Source organism: Chelonoidis abingdonii, chromosome 2, assembly GCF_003597395.2.
Source record: "Chelonoidis abingdonii isolate Lonesome George chromosome 2, CheloAbing_2.0, whole genome shotgun sequence".
NCBI classification, from domain to species: domain Eukaryota; kingdom Metazoa; phylum Chordata; order Testudines; family Testudinidae; genus Chelonoidis; species Chelonoidis abingdonii.
The window spans coordinates 277,107,723-277,126,016 of NC_133770.1; the positions used below are offsets into that span (position 1 = coordinate 277,107,723).

Sequence of the window (18,294 nt, forward strand, 5' to 3'; positions counted from 1 at the left end):
GCAGCTCATCCTGCCCTGTGCAGCTCCCCCCAGATGAGATGGGTCGCTGCCAGCCCGGGGGAGAGACGCACTTCCCAGCTAGGGTGACCAAATCCAGATGTCCTGATTTTATAGGGCCAGTCCCGCTATTTGGGGCTTTGTCTTATATAGGTACCAATTACCCGCACCTAGGGTAACCAGACAGCAAATGTGAAAAATCGGGACGGGGGTGGGGGGGAATAGGAGCCTATATAAGAAAAAGATCCAAAAATCGGGACTGTCCCTATAAAATCGGGACATCTAGTCACCCTACACGTGAGTTCCTTCCCCTTCCCCGAGACCCCAGCAGCCAATCACCTCCCTCAGACTGTGTTGCATTTGGTTCTCTCTAGGACCTAGCAGCCCTGCTCTTACATGATCCACTGCTTCCCATCTGTCCGGGCTCCCAGCAGAGCGGTGCCCCCAGACCTAGTGGTGCCCTTGGCAGCTGCCTGTTCTGCCTATGGCTAAGGACGGCCCTGGCTCTAGTGCCATAATTCTCTGTTGGTACAAAGAACAAATGTAACACAGGCAATGGCAACACAAGCTTCTCCACCCCATCCCACCAACATGCCCTTACCCTGACCTTGAAGAGTCATCTCTAGATATAAGTGGTAGCTCACATTCTATGCCCATTCAGCATTAGCCTCTGTATTGAGGCTTCATTCAAGGGAATCAGATTTGCACTCTACAGAAGCAAAACTCCCTCAGGCACAAAACCAAAACTGGGAGATGGGACACTTGACCATCACCTGATTATCATTTTGGTTTCCAAACAGCTATTCAGTGGGGGTGCTGGACTAATTTTTATAGTGAGGGTGCTGAGAGCCACTGAACCAAACTGTCAATCCTGTATATAATGGAATCCACTTCAAGCCTGGGGGTGTGGCAGCACCTCCAGTGACCCTGGTTCCAGAACCTATGTATCAGATTGTACCGACTTTTGGTCACCACTGCCTTGTTAGGGATTAGAAGGCTTTCTCTGACGACCCTGATTTACCCAGTCCTCCATTAGGAAATTTATGGAAGTGCAGCACACATGGATGGCACATGAACCCCCAATTCAGGGAGGCTAGCCCCAGCCCCCTCCCCTTACACTAAGACCCCGCCCTCACTCCATCCCTCCACTCTCACCAGCTGGGGCCAGAGGAGCACCAGCCAGCCTGCCCAAGCCACCCCGGCTCGCACACTCAAGCTGCCCCGAGCCCCGGCTGGCCAGCCTACCCGAGCCACCTTGGCCCACCTGCCTGTCTGAGTCCTGGTTGTCCAGAGGAGCACTGAGTCTCACCACAGTCCAGCCTCAGGGCCATGGTGGGAAGCATTAGTGGAGGTTTGGGGAGACTTAGCCTCTCCCAGCCTCCATTACACACCGCCCATGGCAGCATAGCTTTCATAGGTTCATTCATAATTTTAAGACCAGAAAGGACTATGAGATCATCTCGTCTGACCTCCTATATAACACAGGGAATAGAATTTCACCCAGTTACCCTTCACTGAGCCCAATAACCTGTGAGTGACTAAAGCCTGTGTATTTCCCTTGGGGTTTAGAGAGCACAACTCCTTTAAAACCTGAGACAGAAGAAGGCCTGATTATTCCAAAGGGAGGGGAGTTACGGCAGGGAAAGCCACAGGAGAGTGTGCGTTTCTGGAACTCCAGACAAGAAACCCAAATCAAGCAGGCCCTCACGTACAGAAGCAGCCAAGAGCCAGCCTGAAGCCTGGGAGGGACAGAGCAGCCAACCAGGGATGCCCCAGGACAGGAACCAGGAGGAACACTGTGCCAAGAAGGAATCACCTGAGAAGGCCAAACCAGAGCCAGACCCAGCATCACTGTCACTCAGCGCTGCATGGGGCCATGAGCACTAGGGCTTGTGACCTTGTGTTGGGAATAAGGAGGGAAGTTACAGCTATTTAAGTGGGGAGGTTGTTGCTTTGTGTGGATTTATGCAGAACAGTAGAAGAGGGCACTGGAGGGGTTTGCTGGGGAAAGTTTACTGGTGTGGAAGACGACCAGGAAGACCCACTGCTGGACTGGAACTAAGCCCAGGATTCCTAACCTCTGAATCTAGATGCAGTGCTCAGTGTGTATCCTTTTATATTGTGGTACCACCAGCCTGATGGGTCCTCGTGTTAGATGTAACCCTGTTTTACTGTTCCCCCTGTCTTTTCCCCTGTTGTTTTTCTCCATTCATCTCTCAGTAAACAAATATTTCCCTTCCCTATATTCATTGTACTATTCCACTGTATTGTGTGTGTGTATTTACTCTGAGGGATTTGGAACAGCTGTTTCTCGGGTGGAAACATAGGTACTGGAACTAAGAGTTGAAGTGGTTTCCATCAAATACAGGGTTTACAGTTTAGTTTAATGGTTCTCAGCATGCCCACTATACAAATTGTTCTAGCACCTTGGAGTGGAAGGGAGTTCCCCTTCTGCATTCCTACGTGTGCCTTTTCTTGGCTAGAGCTGCCCACAGAGTGGACTCCATGATGGTCACGTCTTTCAGAAAGGCATTCAGTCTTCATCTGAAGACATAATAAGAAGGAGAATCTACCTCTTCCCTCAGTACTTTGTTCCAATAGTTAATCACACTCACTGTTAAAAATGGGAGCTTTATTTCTAATTCAAATTTGTCTTGATGATTTACAGCTCTATTTTTCTTAAATGTCTGGATCTGATTCACAGAAGCTATTTAAAAAGAGGGTGTAGTACATTTTTGAAAAATGAATGGCTTTTCACTGATGAGCCACATACCTACCCTTGGTAAACCTCTGACTATTACAAAAAGGCTTGATAATCTCATAAATCATTGCTGTTAACAGTCCAAGATTCCTTTTAGGGTTTGTTTTTCCCTTCATCAGATAGCTCATTTAGCAAGAATGAAACCACCCTCCCAAATATCCTAAACACTTGCATGGGCATACACAGCACATTAGAGCAGCATTTGTCAGACTTCAGTGTGGGGTGGAGAAACGGAAATGACAATTCGAAGCCAAATGCTGTAATTTAGATGTTTATGGAGCTCTGAGAGCTTCAGATAGTACCCAGCACAGATGGGAAGCTGGCATTATGTGAAAATTATTATGCAGCTTGAATGGAAATTACAGCAGGTCCTGGGTACAGAGTATCTCTACACTGTAATGCATCTGAATGCTTCCATAAAAGACAAGCCATCTCTTACTGCAGTTGTAGAATTCTAGCGTTTACCATTCATTCTCTCTTCGTGCACCCAGGAGCAGATTTCCCAGAGTGCTCAGCACCTAGCAGTTCCCTTTGTGACATATATGAGTAAGGAGAGCAGGATTTGGCCCATTGTCACTAGCTGCCGATTTCCACAGAAGACCACATAGGGGAGGCAAGCATGAGATTTTGTTGTAGGGGTTGGGCCAGTTTTTCAAAAGAGCTCAGCTCCCTTAATTAGGGCAGATGGTAGGGGATACAGTGAGGAAGAGAGGGGGCACACACTGCCTTGCAGGATCTGGTCCTAAATGATGCAACTTATTAAAAATGATAAGCAAATTCTTCCAGACAGGTTCAGAGGGGAGTTAATACAAATATAGCTTTTGGGACAACTGAGGTCCATTCTGGTGGGGATAAAAAAAACCAATTAGACCTGTGCAGGGGTAAATCTACTCATTTGAATCTCTACCCTGGTAAGCACAGATATTTGTGTAATATTGTAGTGGAGCAGCACCCATAGTAATCTAAATATGGATATAAAAGAGAAAGAAGACCATTCAGCAGGCCAGGTTGGTTGTTTGCTTGCTTGTTTTAAAAATAAAACATCAGAGGCACTAGCAAATATTCTTCTTCTATTCCTTGCAACGCACCTTGTGTAGACGTATAAATGAAATAATCCAGACTGTCACTCATTGGCTCACCCTTAAGTACATAATACCATGCTATTCTGTTTCGTTAAAGGTTTTTAAGTAACATTACAGGTATAAATCAAATTTGTGTCTCAATGTTCTAGCAGATATTACACTTAGTTTGAACTCAGTGCCATGTTATTCATCCATACATTCAGAGAACGTCATTCCCATGTCTCATTGCCCTTTACCACAGTTCTGTAGGCCCAGCAAAATGAATCCTTAAGATTGAGGCAAGGAAATCTATTGTTCAGAGGAATATCTTCAACTTAAGATACAACACTTTTGGCATTCTGGTCAGAACTGTGTAAACTAAAGGCCTAATATTAAGCTTCTGAATCCACAGTTAGGTGTCCATCTGAGTTTCAGAAGCGTTATAGAAGAATGTGCAGAAAGGCACTACACAGCATTATTATTATTTGTATTAGAAAAGTGCCCAGGAGCCCTGCTCAAGAACCAGGACCCCATTGTGGCAGGTACTGTTCAAACACACAACAACAACACAGTCTCTGCCCCAAGGAGCTTACATTTTTCTGCATCTGCTTGATTTTGGGTCATTCCTAACATATGTGTGCATGGTGCTTTATATAGCGGATGGCTCCCCCTTGCCAACCCACACTGGGACTAAGCCTATTCCTTATTCAGGCAAAACTCCTAATAATGTGAAAGGCCTGTGGCTAGAATAGACTGAAAGAAATTATTAAGCACCCACCTCCACCCATAAGAAACAGGCATTTTAGACTAAATGAAAGCACAGCCTTAGTTGTTGGGCTGGTGGCCTAAACAGAAAAAAACAGTATATTGAATTAACTATATCGATGAGCCAGAATGTCAGTTGGAGTAAATGAGGCATAGTTCCACTGATGTCAGTGAAGCCCATTGACACTAGCTGAAGATGCAGCCCATCATTTTAACTCCAGAGATAAGTTTGATATATTTGCAAAAAGACCGAGGAGTACTTGAGGCACCTTAGAGATTAACAAATTTATTTGGGCATAAGCTTTTTGTGGGCTAAAGCCCACTTCATCAGATGCATGTAGTGGAAAATACAGTAGGAAGATATATATACTCAGGGAACATGAAAAAAATGGGTGTTGCCATATCATTTTTTCATGTTCTCTGTGTATATATACATATATATTTCTTCTTACTTATTTTCCACTGCATGCATCCAATGAAGTGGGTTTTAGCCAACAAAAGCTTATCCCCAAATAAATGTCTTAGTCTCCAAGGTGCCACAAGTATCCTCGTTCTTTTTGCTGATACAGACTAACACGGCTACCACTCTGAAACCTGTCACCATGCAAGGCATTGATATATTTGTTATCTGAAAAAACACAAAAAGTTGACAGACTGAAAACCTCTTGTTTGCATGCCTATTGGTTAATGGAAAGTAGGGATTTGAATTCATTCACAGAACTTAGAGAAAAGATGGGAAATTCAACTACATTGCATATGCCTGACCATTTTTGTAAAAACAGTGAAAATGTGTCCTACTCTGAGCAAAGATTTTAGAGTATTTTAGATCTTAGATGGCATCAATACTTAAATTGAAAGGCTTTTAGGAAGATTTTAAGTAGGAGGAAACAGAACTTTAGTTAGGGTTTTATTTAAAGTTAGACTTTGGACTTTTTATCGTTTCATGGTACTCTAAATACTAAGGGTAAAATTCTGGACTTTTAAACTACTACAAGTCTATTGACTTCAATACAGTTTCACTGAGAGCAGAATTTGGCACTAGATCACATTAACTCATGACTACTTAACTACCAAATCCAAAACAGGCACGTTTTACTTTGAAGGAAAAAACAGTCTGTCTTGAATTTATGTAAGTGAGTCAGAAATAATGGTTGAGAAAATTATAATAAGTGGGCATCCAGTTAATCCCTTACTCATAGATTCATAGATTTTAAGGCCAGAATGGACCACCATGATCACCTAGTCTGACCTCCTGCACATTGCAAACCAGAGAACCTCCCCCATTCACTCCTGTAATAGACCCTATAGGCACTGCACAACGAGTTTACTGTAACCAGTTATGACCCAAACCATGAACTCAAAAGTTAGCCTCAACCTTTGTACACTATCACTTTAAATCACAATTGCCATTCAATGCTACTACCGGACACAGGCTCTGAAAAAAATGTATTAAAGAAAAATATAGCAGAGGAAAAAGACACTAAAAACACTGGACTTAGTCTTTCAAAGTACTTTGCTGGATCTTTGAGAATCCTTTCAAGATTCCCCTGATTTCTATGCCCAGATTTAAAGGCCTCCTTTAAGACCAAGCAGTGCTGGACAAGACTCTTTTCATTAGTAGTCAGGGCTCCCCATCTACCATCCAGAAGATTGATGCAAAGTGCCACATATCCCTTCCAGGAGCACACAACCATGGCTGGCCCAGACCCTCATCCAACTCCCACTGAAGTCAATGGAAAGTCTCCCATGAACCGAGTGGGAAACTAGGACCATGAATGGGACCAATATTTATTGCACAGAAAATCAGGGCACTACCAGAAAACAGCCAACCGGACACAGCAACTTAGGACTGATCCTGTAGGGTACTCCTGAACTCCTCCAACACCCTCTGAAGCTGATACTAAGTACCTCGTGGGACTGAGTCCTTATACCATAACTACAAACTCAGCAAGTGGACAAATGTACGCAGTGGGTGTTTTGCTACAGAGTAAGGTCAATAGAAGTTATTTCTCGGTGTGCTGGAACTTACGGCTCAATTTAAACAAAAAAAAACAAAAATAAAAAAAACAAAACCCAATTCAATTCTGAAATGATATTGGTAAAAAAAAAAATTGTACATCAAAAAAATCTCATGCCATATGCATTAGAAAAAGAACACTATCCACTCACCTTGTGGGTGAAGTTCAAATTGATCTCTGATGTCATATCATAGGTCCAATCCTATGAAGGTTCCTATTGGACCCTAAAGGTCCAATCCTGCTAAGAGGTGCTAAACATAGCACAGAATTTAGATCTCTTCCAAGAAGATTTGGGATCTTAAAGACTTTCATATAATCTTTGAATTGATTAATGGCATGAAAAATAATGAAGTAATACATGATTCTTTAGCCATAATTGATATTCCCAGAAACCCTCTAAGGTCTACGTCAAACTTGGATGATTTTTTAAACAAAATTTCAAATAGTTCTATCTTTGTGTTTGGTTTGTTTAACATATTTAATGCCTTTTAACTAATCATTCAAAATTAGTTACAGACGCCTAAAAAGTAATCCTTTGGCAGTGCCACTCAACACATGGGCCTAGAGCAACATTTTTTCATACACACTTTACATCAATCTGCACAAAGAAGTCAGAGGATCTGCCAAATGCAACCTCAGACAGTTTTTTTTTCTCTGAGCCTCCAGAAGAGGCTTTAGAAAGAGAAATAAAGTGATCTTATTACTCTATTTCAGACCTTGGGCATGCAAAGGAGTACACACCCTTTCCTTTTATCTTCAAATGTAAGACAAATAACTATTTGTTTTTCTCTGTTAAATTAAAAATGAAATACAGCAAAAATACAGCTAATACAGAAAAATCCTTCAAGCATTGTTCCCTTAAATCACTTCGTTCAGAGAAGGGAAAGTAGCTTTTCAGAGTATGAAAATATTACTATTTGGCTTGGCTTTGTGGTTTGGGTAGCAGACCATCAGAGAATGTTTAATTTACTGAAAGAGATAAATCTGTTTCTGTTTTGAATCCAAGTCCGTCCTGAAGCATATTTTCCTACTTGATAAATTATGATTCAATTTCACTTTGTCAAAAATGTTGCCAGTGTTTGTAATGGATGCAAAGTAGAATCTCAGAATTCTGCAGCTTTGCTTCTCAGAGTACTTGAATGAAGTGAAAACAGAGGGCTAAATCATGCCATCAATTCCTAAACAGAACTCTCAATTGAAATCAATGGGAAGGTCCTGCTTAAAGTTTAGTGGCATAATATGGCCTATAGTATTGAAATACTGTACCTGAAATGACATTAAAGAGCCTTCACGCTACTTAGTGAGTCAAAACAGCACATAGTGAATTGCCAAACTGGATCAGATCAATGGTCCTCTAATCCTATCATCGTGTCTTTGGTAGTATGCAAAATTTTTCAGGTTGGGGAAGGGAATGGGGGAAGAATTCTGTCACTTGGCTAACTGATATACTAAAAGCATGGGCCTAAACTTCCTCACTTTCCATACTACTAAATCCTAATTACTTCAAAGACTTCATTGGGACTACTCACCTCTGAGTAAATTCAACAGAATTTGACCCCATGGGGAAAATTTCTTTTCCTGAACTCCGCTCATGATTATCTCATACTCTGAAGCAGGAGTCTTGACAGACCTTGTACATTTTATCTCGCCTGTGATAACTGCAGGTGCTATTCTTATTTATAGATATATCTAGTACTTCTCGAATCTTGCTGAGCTTTTTATCCACGAAATATCTTATGGTGGTGAGTCCTGAGGTTTCATTATACATTGTGTGGAAAGTCTTGTATCCGCTTTCAATTTACGTCACAGCCTTTTTTCATATACTCTTCACAGGGATTGCAAAATTCTCCTTTCCACGGTATATTAACCTCTTTGTTAGAAACTGGAATACCTTTACCAGTGCAGGCAAACAGAGAATGATTGATATCTTATTCCATCTACATTGTTAAAAAATGAACATCAATTACCTCCCAACACTCTCTATGATACCACAGGTTATCGACTGTGGTGTCTCAAATACTTGTACGTTTACGTGTTAATAGGAACTATGATATGTTTCCTATGGGTCTGATCCTGGATGATGCCAAGTAACCTAACTCCGAAGACGTCAATGGTAACTAAAGGCAGTGGACATCTCAAAGTATCAAGTTTTAAGTAAGTAATTGTTAGATTTGTACAGACATGTGGTCTTGCTTTGTGCAAAATGTTCCAGGTTTTCTTTCTTGTGGGATTGCACCTCTTGATTGTTACTTTTTTGGGGAGCATTATTTATCCAAAAGCGAAACCCATCTGAAAACACCAAGCTTGACTTGCTTTGCCATGAAACACTTGTAAAATGACTGAGGTTTGCATGCTTTCCACCCAAAGTCCTAATTTGTCATGGGTGCACTTGAACCTCAGCCCAAACTCAGCAAACCTTTTGGCAAACAAAGACTGCATTTCAGGTGTGCAATAGAAGCTAAAACCAAGCAGGTTTTATCTGGTTTGAGATTGCTTCATAAAGGTTTTGCACAACTCCATCATCATCATCTTTTTTTTTTTTTTACATAAAGGGCTTGGGCCCTTTGGAGTTACTGGGATGTCTTCTGATTGCAATGGGAAGCAGAAGCAGTCCCAGAAAGCACTCAATAGCCTAAACTCAATGTTGAATTCTTCATCTAATCTAACTGCAGCATATTCAGTACAGGATTCTCTACATCTGGAAAAATGCAGAAGATACCCTTAAACTGCAAATGGAATTCAACAGCTATATGTCAAGTATTTGTATATATCAATTAACAGGGCCTTCCAGCTCATCACAGGATCACACCCTAATTGCATAAACTAAGATTTCTTAATTACTGAGTTGTCCAACTTAATCTTTTAGAAAGATATCTAGCCTTTTTTCCCTTTTACGTGAGAGGGAGTAGGCTGGAGGTTAAAGCACAAGGCTGAGAACCTGGAGATCTGGTTCATCTCTCTGTCTCATTCATACTCTTGCTATATTAATACAGGCAAGTTATTTAGGGTACATATTTTCAAACTTTGTTACCTAGTTCACTTGAATGAAAGGTGCATGTGCTCAGCACCTCTGACAACCAGGCACTTATTTAGATACTGTAGCTAAATATGAATACAGGTGCTAACTATAGGCACCAGTATTTGAAAGTATTTGTCTCAGGGTTGTCTACATGGCAAGTTATTGTGCTACAAACCAGAGCATGAATCTCTAGCACACCAGTTTGCCATACACTACCTTGCCATGTGGACACTGCTACAAGTGCTGTGCTATGATAGTTTCAGAGTGTGTTTTAATGCACTTCTACTTCAAAGCGTGGTACTCTATCCACACTCAGGGACTTTCACTGCACTGTAGCAGCGTCCACACAGGACATTGCACAAGCCAGGATATGAACCTACAGTACTCCAGCTTGCCGCTCAGTAGCTTGCTGTGTAGACAAGCCCTCAGTTTCTTCGTCAGTGAAATGAGGTATTTAGCCTACCTTACAGAATTTTTGTTTAGTCAGTATTTACACCTTTACTTTAAGAATTGTGGATACAGGCTCTCTGGAAGTCTAAATTAGTATTATTCCATTTTCAGCTGTCTGAACAGATAGACAGCTGCTCTTGGGTTTGACAAATAGTGAACTAAATATCCTTCATAGCTACAATTCACAATCTTTGTGAGGATGAGGAAGTGAAGAGAAAAAAAACCCCAACCAACAGAACATCTCTGGAAAGATGCATCAGATCTGCAAATCATGTATTAATCTCTAGTTAAAATTACCCATCTTATAGTGACAGCAGGATTTCCGAGATAACCTAAACCTATGTTATGGGTATGAATTCATGTCATGGATATATGCAGCCTCTACACTGAATAGAATTACTACTGCTACAAACATAGTATTCTTCCAGGAAGATGACATGGTGGGCAATGTAATCTCTTTGAGGAAAGATTAAAGAGGGTAGGACTCTTCAGCCTGGAAAAGAGGAGACTAAGGGGGGATATGATAGAGGTATATAAAATCATGAGTGATGTAGAGAAAGTGAATAAGGAAAAGTTATTTACTTATTCCCATAATACAAGAACTAGGGGTCACCAAATGAAATTAATTGGCAGCAGGTTTAAAACAAATAAAAGGAAGCTCTTCTTCACACAGCACACAGTCAACTTGTGGAACTCCTTACCTGAGGAGGTTGTGAAGGCTGGGACTATAACAGCGTTTAAAAGAGAACTGGATAAATTCATGGTGGTTAAGTCCATAAATGGCTATTAGCCAGGATGGGTAAGGAATGGTGTCCCTAGCCTCTGTTTGTCAGAGGATGGAGATAGATGGCAGGAGAGAGATCACTTGATCATTGCCTGTTAGGTTCACTCCCTCTGGGGCACCTCGCATTGGCCACCATCGGTAGACAGATACTGGGCTAGATGGACCTTTGGTCTGACCCGATACGGGCATTCTTATGTTCTTATGTTTAACTGGACCAACTTCTGCTGCTGACAGAGACAAGCTTTTGATCTTGCACAGAGCTCTTCTTCAGGTTTGGTCAGGAAGATGGGTGAGTTAGTAGCAATCCTATTCAACGTATAGGCTGAATCATCACCAAAGAGAAATATAAATGAGAAAGCATCAAAATTGCTACAGTAGATTAAAACAACGGCTCTAGTTTAAAGTCACAGCAATTTCTTCCAAATGTTCTCCTGGTAACTTCAGTGTTCTATTTTTAACAAACAAAGTAAAAAAAACAAAAAACAAAAAACAAAAAAAGAAAAGAAAACTCAAACTTAGAGGGCTGCAAAGCCATGGCTGCCTACACATGACAGGCACACCAAGAAAAGGGTGTCATATTAGAGATCCAAAATAGCACAGAGAGAAGACAAATTTAGGAGATGGGATAAAGTGGGGGACTAGTAACAGGATACAGTAACAACTTTTTGGCATTTTTTCCACGTTCCTTGGTGCATGAAAGTCTGTTGGTGATATCAGTGCTGCTTTAAAATGAAGATCAAGTTTAATTTAATTGTAAATTGTTAGTTTAGAAAATGTACCAGTTTATTACATTACAGTCAACTAGGAATCTATTACATTAAAATGTTTAAATGATACTACATTATGACGAACAGATAGGAAGGCAAGTTGGTAACAAGTTATTGCTGACATTCCACAATTCAATTTGCTGACCATAAACATAACAATTTTTGCTTTTCTTCCAGCCCCCATTAATTACTTCGGTTTATTTTTCAAAAAAATCTTTCAGGAAATTCTACCCAAAGTAATACACATGCATTACTCATCAATGGCTGGAAATCCTGTAATTTGTTTTACATGTATATACACACACACATGCAGTTCAATGAACTTTTAGAATAAGTGTAACTCAGTTCTAACTCGATCAGAGATTACCTGGACATTAATGCCACCATACTTGCTAAGACATTCTTGAAAAGTTACTGTATATGAATATGCAATAGTCCATTTTTATGACAACCGAGTACTATTTAAATATTTATTACACAGTAGAAGTTTGCACACATTTTAAAAATGGATTTAATGCAATTTTAACTTCCAAACAGCTAAATAGCTAATAATTCATCATATGCTTGTGTATACAAAGCAAAATTGAGCAGTTTAGGAAGTTCTAAAGCAAGAACGTTCTCCCAAGACCTGGAAATACTGATCAGGATTAGTGCAGTAATAACGCACACTGACTAGGAAGATTAGACAAATATGGAGTTTGAATACGTCATAAAAGAAACATCCCCAGCTAAAAATCCATTGCCAGCTAATATATTTCATGCTAATACAAGAGTGATGGGAGCCTGGTAAGACAGGGGACGAGTACGACAGGAAAGAACATGAATGCAAAGCAAATGATGCCAATCCCTTATGTGATAGAAGTACCTGCTTTTCTCCTGACGCTGGAAGCGCCCGCCCCAGTTTAAATCTTACCACAAAAGCCCACTGTGATGAAACTGAAGAAGTTTAGCAGAATGAAGAGCGAACGAAAAAAGCGAGGGAAGAGTAGACCTGTAGCCTGACTTCTCAGCCATCCAAAGGCTCCTATCTGCCTCAGCGAAGGGACTTACCACAAGCGTGCAGCACAGGAACTTGTTCATTGTGGTCGGTGTGAGAAACCTCAGGGAGCTGGGACGCTAGACAGGGAGTTAGTGAAAGCTCCGGTCTCCTAGCAGCCTGCTGCTGACATCCCCCCCAACATGAAAGGCACGGTATATATAGCCCCTGCTGCAACAGGAAGCATTAGCTCAGCTTTGATCACTCATTCCCTGTCCATCACCAAGCTGTTCTTGTCTTTCTTTTTTAAGGAACTGTAAAACTTGATGACTTAATGGAACCCTTTCCGAGCTCACCACAGGCTGGAAAACGTAGGAGGGAGTGTCAGGGGCTGGCCTCTGACGGGTGGTGTCTGCTGCCTGCCTGCCTTGGCCTCTCTCTAGGGAGGGGGAGTCACTCACCTTCAGGCAGGGCAAGAGCGAGTCATCGGCCGCCCTGGGCTAATAGGAGACAGGTTTAAAAATATCTCCTCCGTCCGGCCTGCGCTGCGGAGACCTCTAGCGCTGTGCATCGGCCGGTGCAACCTTCCCAGAGCTGTGGAGGACAGGGATCCTGCAGGGCACGTGGTGGGTAGGAAACCAGGGGACTCCACTGATCTCCCCTCCCTTCTAATGCAGGAAAGTAACAAGCCACCTCCTCTCTCCCCATCCACCCTTGTTGGCTTGGCCAGGGGCCTCAGCTGTGATTTTCCTGTGCCCTGAGGGTACCACAGACCTGGATGGGCCACCTGCAGGTGTACAGGCCCCTTCAGTCCCTAGGATGCAGGGGAAGGCAGCACAGCGGGGCTTTGCAGAAGGCCTGGGGAAGTGCAGTAGTGGTGGAATTATTTCCTAGCTGTACAGGACTTGGAACATGCAGAAGTTCCAAGGATAATGATAATTCTTCCTATAAGTGACTCTAACCAGAAAGGACAAAGACATGAATAATCTGAGAAAAACAAAGACTCCAGCTGTGGAACCCTTACAGTGGCAAGCACTTGTTCACAGGAGTAGCCCCATTGATGTCAGTGGGGTCAGCACTCATTCATAGTGAGCCTGGGTCTTTTCTTCACTACATTTGACTGAAATTGAAATGGATGGCAGGGTACGTGCATATGTGAGTTTTTTTCTGTGGGCACCATAGGCCCCATCCTGCCTTCCTTGTGTGCCCCAAACTTTCGGAAAACTCCCAGGCGCTCCGATTGCTCAACACCTCTGGAAACCAGGGCAGTTTTGCGTGCACAAAGAATGCAGGATCAGAGCCAATTGGAACTAAGAAGATTTGCCTTAAAAAAAAAAACAGCAGGAAGTATATGTCCTTCCCAAAACCTGTAGATATTGTGAAAGGGGGAAAGAGTGGGGCTAAATTCTTACACCAGGGAGGAGAAATTGGCAAATTTCTTTGACTCCTTCATTTCAAGTTTCCCTATTTAAATTGGAGATTGTGGTGAAGATTAATTATTTAATGTTTGTGAAACTTATTGAGACGAAATCTTAGTCGTAATGGTGCTAGGGAGATACAAAATATTGTTATTCTTCACTCATGCTGACTACTGAAGTGCCAAGCCTGTCACTGTCCTTTGGGCCTATTTAATGTGAATGGGAGTTTTGCCATTGTCTTTCAAAGTTTCAGCTCCTTAGTTCCTAAGTCTTTACTATGCCCTCTGCCCCCCTCTAGCAGGTTGACTTTTTCAGAAGTGTTCCAGTTTTCTCATTCTGTCCCTCCATAAAATACACAATGTCCAAAAATATTTTGGCAAGGACTAAAATCTAATAGCTTTCAAATGCTGGGAATACACAGTAGGCCTAAATCAAACCCATTATCCATACCCCAAACTTTGGGGGGAATTGGGGTAGAATCCATCCCTTGGTATGGATTGACATTTCATGTCTCTCTCTTTGTAATGGACCAAAACTTCATACATGGACGCTCCAACTTTGGAGAGTTTGAAATCCGGATACCAATTTGGCTCTGGCTTTTGCAGCTTTGCCCTACTGATAGTTGGCCCACAAAATTGTAGGGGGTTGGCAAGAACCCAGGGAGGTGAGAGCTTGCACACTGTGTGACAAAATCTCCTAAGCAGGAGAGGCATTTACACTAAGTAATATAACAGAAGTGACCACTTTAACAGAGCAGAGAAAGTGTGTCTGAATCCTTCTGCACACATGCAGGAACCATTTCCTAGCAAGCATTGTGTTATGATGTTATTAAATTAGAAATCAATATACTCAATTACCCCCTTCCACACCTGATATATGGTGTAAAAATCTGAGGTACTTGAACGAACGATGATTTGTTTGTAAGTAACTGTGGGGAAACTGGAAAGAGGGGAACAGAAACCATGGCACTGAGAAGTGAGGAAAAGCTTCTGTTATTTAGCCATGTAAGAGCTGATTGATGATTTATGCACCTGGAAGGTGTGTTGCAACGATTCCTGTAATATTTTACTGTTAGTGGCTTCTATTCCCTTAACACATGTATTATCATATACTAGATCTATATTTTAACCGACATGTTGGCAAGGCACTCTGGACCAGATCCACAGCTGATACACGTTGGTCTAGTTCTGACTTCAGAGGAGCTACACACTGACTCACACCGGCTGAGGATCTGCCCCTAAATTTCTTCTGGAAAACAATATTTTTAAAAATGGGCTATATTCAGCCATGTGGGCCAGCTGCGCTGGAGAGGGGCTTCACAGGGAAGCCAATTTTAAGCCATAATTTCATAGCAGCCTCTCCAGCACCAGCTGCCTAAGACAGGAGCTATGGATATGTCTACACTGTAATCAGGAGGTGTGGTTTCAGTTTATGTAGGCATACCCAAGCAAGCTTTGATCTAAGGGTGGTTTGTTTGCATGTGATAGGGGAGAAGCTGGAAAAGGGCAACAGAAACCCTAGCACTGAGAGAAGAGGACAGGACGCTGTGTACATGCTTGGGCAGCTAGCTTCTGCCACCACCCATGCTACCACAGCTGCACCGCTATTGTTACTCGAGCTAGCTTTGATCTAGTTAGAGGAAATCTATCTCGGGTATGTCTACATGTATTACTGCAGTCACACCTCTTTACTGCAGTGAAGACATACCTTAAATCTGGACTGCTCCCCGTCCCAACCAGCCTCACTTTAGCCCTTTCTGGGTCAGTCCTGCCCACTTTGGGGATTTGATCATTTAGTTCTGAGCATCCCAGTGAAGCAAAGGCTGCAGGAGGCTTACACTGCTGAGTCCCCTCTCCTGGTTGTGGACAGGAACCCAGGATGTGAGTTTGCCCTATGTCTTGAAGGTGGATGAAGATTACTGCTCCCAGCTGAGAAATGCAAAGCACCAAACTCATATTTAGCTCCAGCCTATGAGATACTTACTGATAGTGTGAGAGTAACAGAACAGTGTTGATTGATTTCAGTGGAATGTTTTTTCTGCTTTATGGACCTGAATGAAAACTCACTGAAGTCAGTGGGAATTTGAGGAAGTTCTATGCCCTGTGCTATATAGAAGGTCTGATTAAATTATCACAATGGTCTTAGAATCTATGAATCTGTGAATCTTTTCACTTACTTCAGTGAGTATCTTCCCATCTCTAGCTGTCTGCTTTGAATACTCAGTCTCTGTGGCCCAGGTCCTCAAAAGTAATTAGGGTTCCAGTTCCTACTGACTTCAGCAGAAATGAAATCAATGCAAGGTAGACAACTACATCCCTTTGAGGATCTGGGCCCATCCCAACAAAATGACAAAGCTCATAGGAGCTAATGCAAATATTTATTTACTATTATAGCTTAGAATACATGCAGTTTATTGTTCAGCACCTATCGGGGTTTTTCTAGGGATGAAAGTCTTTTCTGCCATGCAACACACTAGCACAAAGTTTAAAAAAACATTTTAAAAAAACTGTTTAGCTTAAAGTGTGGTTATGGTCTGGTAAGTGACCATATAAAAATGGCATCTCTTTCCTCAAAAGTTCTGCTCCCTCTGTGTTTTCAGAGTCAGATCTGCTGACTTTAGTGAAAAATGTTTTTACTATGTTTCTACTCCCTTTATCACTGAAAACCTAACACAATTTTGAGTGAGGGAGCTGGATTCTCTTTGAGGTCTCTAATCCTCCCCAGAATTGATTAAGTTGCACATGCAGGGCCAAAGTCTACCTAATTTAGGGAGGGCAGTGGGTTTGGCCAGGGGTAAAGGAAAGCAGCATTTTGCTGACAGAATCTGTTACAGGTGATGGTGCACGAACTGGAAAGCTTTAACTTTTGGATCACATGGTGAGACCGTGGCTGGTAAGGGGGAAAAAATCTTTATACCTTGAGCATATTTGATCCGGAAAGCATGGACCAACAATAAATACAGAATCCCACGATGCCATTTTTAGAGTCGCTTTTCAGAGCAGAACTACAAGGTCTAACCTGCAGTTAGAATGTTTTCACAACTGCCATAACACATTCCCACTTTGCCTTTGGGAATTAATTAAGACGTGCTTTGCAATGCTTGGAATCATATTACAAGGTAGCAAACCCTGTAATAAAGACTTGTCCACATGACAACCAAACTGCTTTTAGCAGTGTTTTACAAGTACCATGTTTGTAACCACATCCCATAGGAGGGTGTTTGAACACAGTTTTAAAATTATTTTTAAAAGTTAATTGCTTTTACTTCCCTTTCCTTAAAATGGTTTAAAAGTTGTAGGATGAAAAGAAGCTTACGCATTAAGATTTCCTCTTTCTAGAAATAAGTTTAACATATTCAGTGTGCATATAAAGAAAACCAAGTAGTTCTTACAGGAAAAATGCCTGGTTTACATTAAAAAAGGAATCAATAAACAATTATGCAGGGAGCAGGAACTATGGAGAGAACAGGAATAAGTAATTGCAAGAGTTGTATCAATACATAAAACATATATTTCAGGTTAAAGTGTGAAATCTGTTGCTGCTGTATGTTTTGCTCTAGAATGGTGTGCTTCGAGTGGGATAGGAGTTTATTGGTTTAGTAGTAGTCATAGACCCAGTATCCAGTATTTGTCTTTCCATAGCTCTAATTCTCAGTATTTGTATTACTGTTTTGTATGTTATGATTATTATAAATCTATTTTTCTTCCTGTGCATCATTATAATAACTGGGTCTATAAATGGGTTTGCTCTTTAAGCCTGTCTGCTATCTGGAAAAATTCAGAAGTCCAGACCAGTGACTCGGTGCTGGTAGGTGAATGTTGTGACCTTGAGTCATCTCAGGATCTCAATGAGATATTTGTTGAGTTCAATCAACAAACAGTGGGAAAATTCTGGCTTCAAGCACAGGACTCGCTGTTCACCAGAGATTACATTTAAAAGACACCAAGAGCTTCACCAGTAATAGATTTATGTCCAGTTAAGGAGGGAGGATCTCAAACGGATACATTGTGCAAAGCAAGCATAATAGTAGCCGCAAGAAGAGAGCAATTTGGCATTCTACGAAACCATTGGGCTCATCCCTTAAAAATGAACAATTCTGCTACAGTTATAATAGGTGGTGATCTGAAATGTCCAAGAAGAACTTTCAAAATGGAGCATTGAAGAAATGGCACTGTTCATTTGGCAGAAAATGTAGTGAGGCAGGGAACACAGGTAAATATGTATCAGAGGGGTAGCTGTGTTAGTCTGGATCTGTAAAGAGGTAACAAAGAGTCCTGT

General features: G+C 41.7%; 1 protein-coding gene across 3 annotated transcripts in view; it reads right to left on the reverse strand.

The window, feature by feature from the left end:
• Positions 1-12,920, reverse strand: part of TNFRSF11B (TNF receptor superfamily member 11b) — a 32,403-nt gene extending 19,483 nt beyond the window's left edge. For 2 of the 3 annotated variants that reach the window (XM_032777237.2, XM_075061983.1), the window contains exon 1: positions 12,673-12,920. In XM_032777237.2, coding sequence (XP_032633128.1) covers positions 12,673-12,702 — 30 coding nt within the window. In that variant the 5' untranslated portion in view covers positions 12,703-12,920. Of the gene's footprint in view, positions 1-12,535; positions 12,627-12,672 lie in introns of those variants that run through there. The other variant, XM_075061984.1, reaches the window with a different exon arrangement.
• Between the last annotated feature and the right edge of the window lie 5,374 nt (positions 12,921-18,294).